The sequence below is a fragment of the Elephas maximus genome, chromosome 19, assembly GCF_024166365.1.
Source record: "Elephas maximus indicus isolate mEleMax1 chromosome 19, mEleMax1 primary haplotype, whole genome shotgun sequence".
Lineage (NCBI taxonomy): Eukaryota > Metazoa > Chordata > Mammalia > Proboscidea > Elephantidae > Elephas > Elephas maximus.
In genome coordinates this window covers 20,168,437-20,178,317 of record NC_064837.1, presented here as the reverse complement: position 1 = coordinate 20,178,317, position 9,881 = coordinate 20,168,437, and the positions used below count along the sequence as shown (strand labels likewise).

At 44.4% G+C, this 9,881-nt stretch overlaps 1 protein-coding gene across 2 annotated transcripts in view; it reads right to left on the bottom strand.

The window, feature by feature from the left end:
- Positions 1-482: 482 nt before the first annotated feature.
- PITPNA (phosphatidylinositol transfer protein alpha) overlaps positions 483-9,881 on the bottom strand; it is a 39,263-nt gene continuing 29,864 nt past the window's right edge. For both annotated transcript variants that reach the window (XM_049858882.1, XM_049858881.1), the window contains 2 exons: positions 4,215-4,282; positions 483-3,148 (listed from right to left, as the gene is read on the bottom strand). In XM_049858882.1, the coding sequence (XP_049714839.1) occupies positions 4,238-4,282 (45 nt within the window). In that variant the 3' untranslated portion in view covers positions 483-3,148; positions 4,215-4,237. The remainder of the gene's footprint in view (positions 3,149-4,214; positions 4,283-9,881) is intronic.

The window sequence follows — 9,881 nt, the reverse complement described above, 5'->3', positions numbered from 1 at the left end:
CTATTTTGCCAAAGATCTACTATAATTTCCGTCAAATCACTTGGTTCTTTTCCTTTTTTGGGGGGGGTGGAGGGGGAGGCAGGGGATTCCTTTGAGGATCTCATGAGAGACACGACTCTCCCCAGAAAAACAAACAATTTTACAAGCAACCCTCAGGAGGTTCATAGACCCCGAAGCCAGGTTAAGAACTCCTACTTTAAATGCTTTGCCTGGTAGAGAGGGAGATGTGAAGAGGAGGGGAGACAAAGGCATTCTACCAGTACAGAACAGCTAAGTTACACTCAGATATGCAATGTTTGCATATGTAAATTGATAAGGCAATGTTTTAACTTACAGAAATCCACCTGCACAAATTTTCAGACACATCTTGTAACCTTCCCTAATCCTTCTCTGGTAAAATAGGGGTCATGAGCAAGAGTTTGAGGATATCTAAGTTGTAAAATGTGCATAAGGACATCATCAATAAGCTGGACTCCAGAGAGCTCTGTCTAGAATTTTATTAGACTGCTTTTTTTCCCCAATATACCTGTATTGGAAGATTGAGACAAAAAGGCACAAACTCACATTAAATAAACAAGGTAATCTAATCAATTCTACAAAGTATATTTTGTAAAAGAAGTAGCACTAGGAACCAACCAAAACAAGTCGGAGGGCGGGGGGAAGGTCCCAGCAGGGACTGTAAGAGACGAACTCGGGAAGGTATACATGTGCCCACAATACTGACCCTGTCTCCGACCTCTCTCTGTGAGAAGGCCAGAGCCCAGTAGCCCTTCTACAGAGGCACTGCTGCTTCCAGACAGGACTATGTCCCTGGAAATCTAATGGAACCAGCTGGTCTGAAGGGGTGTGGCACATCCTCGGGTAGTACCCCTGGAGCTGAGCCCTTCATCCTAAGCCCCTCTGAGTGCTAGTTGGTTTGGGAGATGGGTGAAGAGGGAAGGGGGTATGTAAAAGAGGTTGACCACTGTTACCCAGCAGCAACACCACCCATGAGGATGAAGTGGACCAGGGACCTGCCTTTTCCGTATTTATGTGAGTAGGAACCCAAGATCCAAGCTGACCTCAGGAAATTCTAGCTCAGCTCATGTAGATGCTTTTATTCCAGATTAAACTGGGGCAACAGGTGAAGGTGAGAAGAGCCAGAGAAAAGGCAGCTAAAGAAAAAGCCCCCACTAAAGCTGAAGTGATATGTGTGGCTCTCAGCTGAAGGAAGAAGACATCTGCTGATCCTCAAATTACAAAAACAACTGTCTGCTTAGAATATCGTTTTGTTTCTCTTAGGATAACCCACATCTAGACTTCACCTAGTTAATGACTGAAAAAGGGAAGCCTTTATGCACAAATAAAAGCAAGAGCTAAAACAGCTTGTAGGAAAACATTTACATTTTTCTCCAGTAGGAATGCCTCTTCTCCAACTTCCCCAGTCGAATAAATGCTACTAGCAGTTGGGACGCTAATAACCAACTGGAATGCTCCAGATCCATTACTACAGACTCCACAAGGTGAAGAGACTAATCAAGAGGAAGGTGTCTGTAATAGGACATCTCCTGGTCCCCAAGGGGCCTCAATGAAGGTCAGAGCTAGCCACACTAAGGGGTCTGAGTGTCCACCCTTGCCCCAGAAGGGCCACAGGGAAGCATCCATCAGGGTGTCACAGGTGCAATCCTGTGAGATACTCCCTTATTGCACTTAGAAATGAGTAAGGCAAAGCAAACTGACAAAAAACATAAGGATAAATTATCCCTCCCCCCCCCAACTCCTCACTCCCTTCATGGAGACTCTATCTCTTTTATTAGCAGTTGCATCCAGGCTAGTGTGGGCCTGGATGATGGCACACTCAGGCCAGCAGACTTCACCAGATTTGGGAGAGAAATGTCAGGTGACACCATAGCTGTCTCAGATTCTCCCACCACGTAGGCATACTCCAATTCTGCCAAATCACAGGGAACTGTGAGCCCCTTAGCAGGTTCCATTCACCTGGAGCCTGGACTTCCTCACTAGCCTACTGTGCTAGAGTTCTGTACTACAACCACTACTTGCATTTGATTATCTAGGACAGAACTCAGCATAGGGGCAAGACAAGCTGAGTCCCTGATCCCCAATTTCCTTTCCAGCAACCCTGGAGACTAGTGGGAACATGATTTGCTGGGAAGGAAGCTTTTTGCATGCTCATTTTGTGCAGCATGAAAAGATCAGGACTCAAGCCCTAATCAGCCTCAAAGACAGAGGACAGGGATCTGAGAAAGCACAGAGAAAAGAGGATTATTGCTGAGTGGCAGCACCAGCCCAAAAGGGAAGAGGAGCACTGACATACAGAGCTCCTCAGGGAGTCAGAATGATGAGTATATACGGGGCAGACTCAATTCTAAAGGCCAAACAGGGCAAGGCTCTCTAGGTGGAGAGTTGGCTGGGGCATATGACAGGCTCTGCACAGAGATTCAGACAGAGTGGGCAACAAGAGGGTTGAGAAGCCATAGGTATTTCTAAGAAATAGTGGCCAGAGGTGCAATGCCTGGCACTGGGGTTATTTGTATTTGTTAAATTTTCTTAAAGAGACTGGCTGGGCCTTGGGTGCCTCCTTGGTGCCTAGAGCACTCTAACAATGGATTACCGGGAATAGATATCCGAGTTATGACGCCACTCTGTTATTCTGTGGAACTGGGGGGGAAAACGCTGTATTTCTAACTCATCCCCTCTCCCCAGGTGAGCACTCAAAATTGCAAAGATCTGCCCAGGAAGCAAAATACCTCAGTTTACCCCAAGGTTGAAAACAGACTTAAATCATTTAAATCACCACATCACAAAAGGCAGCTATTTTGAAAGACTTAAAAATGTCACTTGGAAATAAAATTGGGGGGGGGGGTGGACACACAGAGAAATGGGTCAGAACACGATGAAGAGAGAGGGAGGAGCTGTAAATACAGCAGCATACATGCCACATCTCTCAGAGGAGCAGGCTCCCGCACACACGGCCTTCATAATACCAGATGGTCTATTTGTTCACAACAGTAAGGGGCATCTAGGGTTAGCTACAGTAAGGGATCGAAAGTTGCCTGAAGAATGGGCACAGAAAGGCGCGTCCGAAGGTGGCCTGTCACTCGGGAGGGTAGAGCTGCTGGGCCTTCCTGTTGACCACTGTCTTGCAAAACTAGAAGAAAAATACAATTATTAAGGAAGCAACAGGGGGAAATAGAAACACACTGTAAATCACCTTTAATGGGAGAATTTCAAAAGGAAGAAAGATGCCAGTCAGTGGAGGGCTGAGGGTGGAAAGGGAGGGCACTAAAGCCCAAACAGTGGCTGAGAAACCGGCACTGCAACAATCTCCTTAATCCTACCCTCCTGGCTCCCAGCGGCTGCTTCAAGGGGCAGGGAGAGGAGAGGAGAGCAGAGGTGTGAAGCACTGCTGGTGAGGCCCCAAAGCTCCTGAGTGCTGGAGGCTAGCCAGTTCTGATTTGATAAAATAACTTTCTCTCAGAGCTTGATGGGGAGCAGGGCCAGGTTTTTCATTCTATGGCCAAGACCACACTGTGCTGCTGGCAACTGCAAGTCTGGAGGTGTGTAGGGCACTGGGGAACCAGCAGTGAGGAGTCAATGGAAGGATGTGTAACAAGGTAGAACAAGGGATACCCCATCCTGGTCCTGTGGCCTGGGCAGAAAGACTCTCCTGGCATTGAAAAGATGCCACCTCTCATGAGGATGGCTGTTTAGTATGGGATCAGGGGTATAAAGGAGGAGGAAATGAAGCACCAGACACAACAATGGGTGCTAGGAAAAGCTGTCTGGCCAGCAGGTTTCCCAAGGGCAGGGCGGGGAATGCCAGCATTTGGGAACTAGGAACCCGCTCTGGCACAGGGAGTATAGGGAGTGCCAGCTTCAACTTAAAATGGCTCAGATTTTGAGAGGAGAAGAGTAATTACTATAAATAAACTTGGATTCCATGTGCATGCCTCCCCACCTCCCCTTCTCACCACCCTATGTCCATCTAGGCAGTTCTTTGTAAAACAACATGTCCCTGAAATATCCTAACATCCATAAGCTCTCAATGGGCCCTGAAGCCTGAGAGCTGTTTAGCATGGCAGTCATCATCATTACTAGAGGGAAGGATGAGGAATGAAGCAGGTTTCTGGCTCCACGCTGAGTTGCTGAGGCCTTGAGGGCCCAAACAGATTTTAGGTTTCATGACGTTGTACAGTGAGAAATTCGGTACATACAGTGCAGAAGGGGGAGGGTGGCTCTAGTCATCCGCTGTCATTCCTTTCACTGGGTCCTTCTGTCTCATCTGGAACAGAAGAAGCAGAGAAAACTGAAGGCTCTTGCTGCTACAACTACAAACACATCCCACCTTCCCTCGATCCTGCCAACAGATATGGTAAAGCATTTTTTTGTGCACGAAGCAAGAAACTGGAAGGACCGGATTCAGAACACATCCGCCACAGCAAAGGCCGCACCGTTTATAATCTGCCTCCCTCTCCAGCTTCCCAGGGTTGAGGTTAGGTCTTAAGCCCCCCTTTTTCTTTAACACATATTTATGAAGCATCTCTTCTGTGCAGGAACTGTTCCCGAGCTGGGGATTCAGCAGTGAACCAAAACAGACAAAGCCTCTTCCCAGGGAGCTTACTTTCTGGGGCAGGGTGAAGGGAGAACAAACATACATGTCAGGTGGGGCGAAGGGCTGCTGGGGATGAGAATGGCCGTGGGCAAGTGCTATTTTGTAAGCTGGCTATGGAAGTCTTCTCTGGTTAGTGACAGTTGAGGAGAAACCTGAGGAAGCAAAGCCAATGACTCTCGGGGGAAGGAGTGATCCAGGCAGAGGGACCAGCAAGTCCCCCTCCCAAGCTCTGCCTAGGGGCCTCGTCCAGTTAATCTGCCAGAAGTATCAGGTGGCCACAATGGGGAATCAGAGTGCGTCACAAGGACTTGACAATGGAAAGGGCAGGGGCTAGATCGCAGCTTCACAGAAGTGCTAGGCTGCTGGAAAACAGGGTGGGCTCCTCTGAGTGGGCACTGGCACCTCCCTAGCAGAAGTGGGCACAAGTTCTTGGGGTGCTGGGGAGGTTGATTTCTCTAAAATCCTTTCCAACTTCAAAAAATTATGGTTCTATTTGCAGACTGTCTATGAATTTGTGTGTTTTAACTTCCCATTAGAGGTTTCTTCAATACCCAATAGCTTCCTGCTCTACTTTCACTCTTGATGCATTCAGCAAACTGAACACATGGGAACGTGACCTGTAGAAGCAAAGTGCCTGGGTGGTATTCTGGCTCCATCACTAATCATGTGACCTTGGGCAAGTTCCTCTGCTGCTCTCTAAGCCTCAGTTTCTACAACTATAAAATAGGAGTAATAATCGCACAGACATCATGCGGTCGCAGTGAAGAATAATCAAGATACGCAGGCAGCGTACTTAGAGTGCCTGGCATGGCGTATACACTCAATATATGCTATTTATTATTCTGTTGTTATTGCTTTGTTCCAGACACTCCAAAGGGATGTGCACACAAGCTCTGAAGAAGCTGGAATTTTAAGTGGCAGCCCTCTTCAGAGTGCTAGTCCCTGAAACTTTAACACTGCCACATTTTGCAAAGATTTTGTCTTAGTATCAGTGGTTCTCTACTGGAAAAAGTTTTAAAAATTTTGCTGCCTGCCACATCTCAAACCCATGACTAGACTGAAAGGGCTGACTCAATAGGGGGAGAACAAGTGGGAGAAGGGAGTAAGATGTATGTAAACCTACATGTGACAGACTGATTGCAACGGTAAATGTTCACTTGAAGCTTAATAAAAATTAATTAAAAAAAAAAAAAAACCCATGACTATCGGCCCTCCACCCCTGCTATTATCATCAGTCACTCCATGCAGAAACAGGGCATGTGCGTGGTCAATGTTCTCTGCCTGCCACAGAGGTTCCAATATTCACCACCCGACTTGATAACCTCGATAACTTGGCAACCCCAGTGGAGTAGTGGTTAAGAGCTATGGCTGCTAACCAAAAGGTCGGCAGTTTCAATCTACCAGGTGCTCCTTGGAAACCCTATAAAGAAGCAGTTCTACTCTAACCTATAGGGTGACTATGATTCGGAATTCATGAGACGGGTTTGGTTTGTTTTTTGGGTTCTTGATAACTATGAAGGAGTCCTGGTGGCACAATGTTTAAGCACTTGGCTGCTAACCGAAAAGCTGGCGGTTCAGACCCACCAGCCGCTCAGCAGGAGAAAAGATGTAGCAGTCTGCTACCGTAGAGATTACAGCCTTGTAAACCCTTTGGGGCAGCTCTGCTGTACCCTATAGAGTCCTTATGAGTCAGAATCGACTTGATGGCAAAGGGTTTTTTTTTTTTTTTACAACTATTACCCTAATTACATTAAATGCTTTCGCTTGATCTTTTAGGCCAGGGTGTCCTCAAATTTGATCAAAATAATTGCCTGGGATACGTGTAGGTTCTTGGGCCCTAGACCTGCAGAATCTACAGGAGACAGGGCACTGGTGAGCCATAAAATTAATCAGTCTTATAAGCCTCACTTGTCATGGTCCCCAGCAAAGGTCCTCTGCTCCAAAGTGGAAAGTCTGTTTTCCTAGGTCCAGATCTTTGAACAGACCCTTAGCTCCACCTGGAATGTCTGCCTCCTGTAGATTCCCCTCAAATCTCCTTCCCTGTATGGCATCTATAAATTATTACTGCACCTGTAACTTAAATCATTCCATGCCTATAGATACATTATTTTATGAAGTTTAAACAATTGTTTCACAAATTCAACAATTTCCTACATGAAAGAAATCTGTTAAGGACAAGGGCATTGGCTCATTTCTAAAAGACAAAGACTTCACCCTGTGGTGTTAGACTGGAACTGGAGGCATTTGTGTGAACACAATATATACATAAGATCGATATAAATACAGACATCAGGATTCCCTAGCACTATCCACTGAGAGGAACCAGGGTCAGCAACACCCCAACAGTAATGAGCATACCTAGCACCCAGATCTTGGTGGTTTCCAAACACCACCCACCTTCCACTAAAAAGAATGAGGGCTGCTTGGAGAAACGGGCATTTCTAGGGCTAGGTTATGGAAAGACTGAGATGAGCCTGGAAAACCTTGTTGTGCTTCAAGTGAACCAAGTTAAGATCAGTGGTAACTAAACAGATAGGGTATAATGAAAAGAACACCAAATCTGTGATATTCTGCCTTCAAATACACAAACTGGGTGGAATCAGGAGGAAATATCAGACAAACTCAAACTAAGATGACATTATACAAGCTTATAACCTTCAAGAATATCAAAGAAAAATGGAGGAACTGCAGTGTGTGGTCCTGGGTTGGAGCCTTTGCTACAAAGGAATGAGGTCTCTGGGCCAAGGGGTACACAGTTTTTTGCACCACTGTTGCCAATTTTCTGTAAGTTTGAACCTTTTTCAAAAATAAAATTTCTACAAAGGCAAAACTTTGCTCACTGAATGTCTGCTCAATAATAACAAAAGAATGACCATTTATATAAATTTTCAATAATCAGGGAGGCTCAGAATTCAATGTTATGAGAGCAAAGCTCCTTGGATCTCAAGCAGATCCTTGTGTATCTTGAGAGTTCAATGCCTTGCTTTAATTTACTAATGCAAATTTAGGTCCTGTTTTCCTACTGGTTGCAACGAGATGCAACTTTCTATCAGAGAACTGCTGTCAAAGACAAGGTCCCCCAGAGGGTGCCACTGAAATAAAAATTCATTGTTTCATTCTTGTAATGAAATGCTCTAAGAATGTTTATTTTCTGGTGCCTATATGACATGAGAGATTTATCTAATGTTTGTAGTGTTCCCCACATCCAGCCACTGCAGGCACACACAAAGTATATGAAAATAGAAACTCCAGTTTCTGATTTTCTTTTAAAAAGTGGATCCTTATTTACAGTGGTTACCTCTAGGGAATGAGGCCAGGGATTGGAGGAAAGGGATTTTTACTCATCTATTTATCTACTTATTTATTTGGACTTCTACTTTTTTAGTTTATTTTTTCTATACCTTCTGTAAATTGTTTTTACTCTTAAGTATGAAATATCCTTTTGATTAAAAAAAAAAAAACAGTAAAATTATCCATTCAATATTGTGGTTGTCATATTGTACTACAGTTTTACAAGCTGTTACCATTGGGGACACCAAGTAAAGAGTACACAGACATCTTGTATTATTTCTTATAATTGCATGTGAACCTTACAATTATCTCAAAATAACTACATGAGCTGTGAAGCTCAAAAAGCTAGTAAGAAAAAACATCAGGTGAAGACACTGAGCAGTAACCACAAACCCATCCGCATCCCTAGAGGAACACAGCTATGAGGCGTGTGTGGAACTGTTTTTAGAGCCTATTTAGAAAGCTACTCTCTTTATAAATAGGTACGGCCCTTAAGAAAGAAATTTGGTAATAAACAAGAGCCTTAAATTCTTTAGTTCCATTTTTGGGAATTTATTCTAAGGGAATAATCTTACTTTCCAAGGACCTGTGTGCACAAAGATGTTCGTCACAGCATTATTTACAACAGTGAGAACCTGGAAACCACGTTAAGGAAAATTCAGTCCAGAATACAGAGCAACATGTTTTGCAGCCATAAACATGCATGTGAAGGCTTTTTTTTTTTTTAATGAGAAAGGGCTTTGTTAAAATGTCCAGAGAAAATATTAGGATACAACCCACAACCTAGCACATGCAATACAATCATAAGTAAGTACAAGTGTGCAGAAAGACTAAGAAATATATAAAAATGCTTATAGTGATTGTCTTTAAATGACGAGAATTCAAGTGATTTCTTTTTCTACTTTTCAGTATTTTCCAAAAAATGTTTAATGCTTATATATCATGTTAATATTGAAAAATTAAACCATACTTAAAAAGAAAATGCAGCTACTCCCATATTTTGAGATGTTGGCCAGTGTCTGGTTGGTCTGCCTGGGGGTCAATCACTGCCAGGCAGCTCAGAGAGAATTATAACTCTACTAGTGCAGCTACGTCCTTCACATGCAGGGATCCCTCAGCCTCAAAAGACCAGGCTCTGGTCTCTGCAGACACAATGGGAATTTTTGATTCAGATTCCCTTGTGGCCCAGCGGGTGAGCTAGGCATGGAGTGGTTTCTCCATGTTAGCCTAACCCTCAGAACCTGTATCTCCCATAGTCCTCAACTGGAAATTGGGGAGTGCTGTGTCCTGCCACACTTCACTACACAGGGAGGCATACAGTCTCTGGGTAACCAGTCCAGAGCTTAAGACTTAGAATCTAAAACTGATGGTGACTCATCAGCCAAAAAGCCACAGGATGGGCTGGGGAGGGACCGCAGGAATCATGGAGCCAACAGGACTTAAGGAGGAAGACCCACAAGGGACCGCTGGAAAAGGAAATGCTGCAGAATCTTAATCACGAGCTTTGAACACTCACTATCTTTGCTGTTTTTCAGCAAATGTTCTAGAAAAATCCAATAAATGGGGGGAAACAAATTTTCTCAAAAATTTTAAAAATGAGTTCTCTTCTCCTAGTCTTATAGGAGCCCCTAGGTGAAGCATATGGTTAAGTGCTCAACTACTAGCTGAAAGGTTGGTGGTTCAAACCCCGCCCCGCCCCAGAGGCACCTTGGAGGACAGGCGTGGCATGACCTGCTTCCAAAAGGTGACAGTTTTGAAAACCCTAGGAAGCAGTTCTATTCTGTACACATGGGGTCGCCATGAGTTGGAACTGCCTTGATGGCAATTAACTAACTAACAACAGTCTTGCTATCTATAGAGTTAATGGCCAAAGGCCCAGGAGGTACTTGTTAGTGAACTACAAAGTATTCAAGTTTAACTTCTCTGAGCCTCAATTCCTGCATCTATAAAATGAGAATAATATGTCACAGGTTGCATG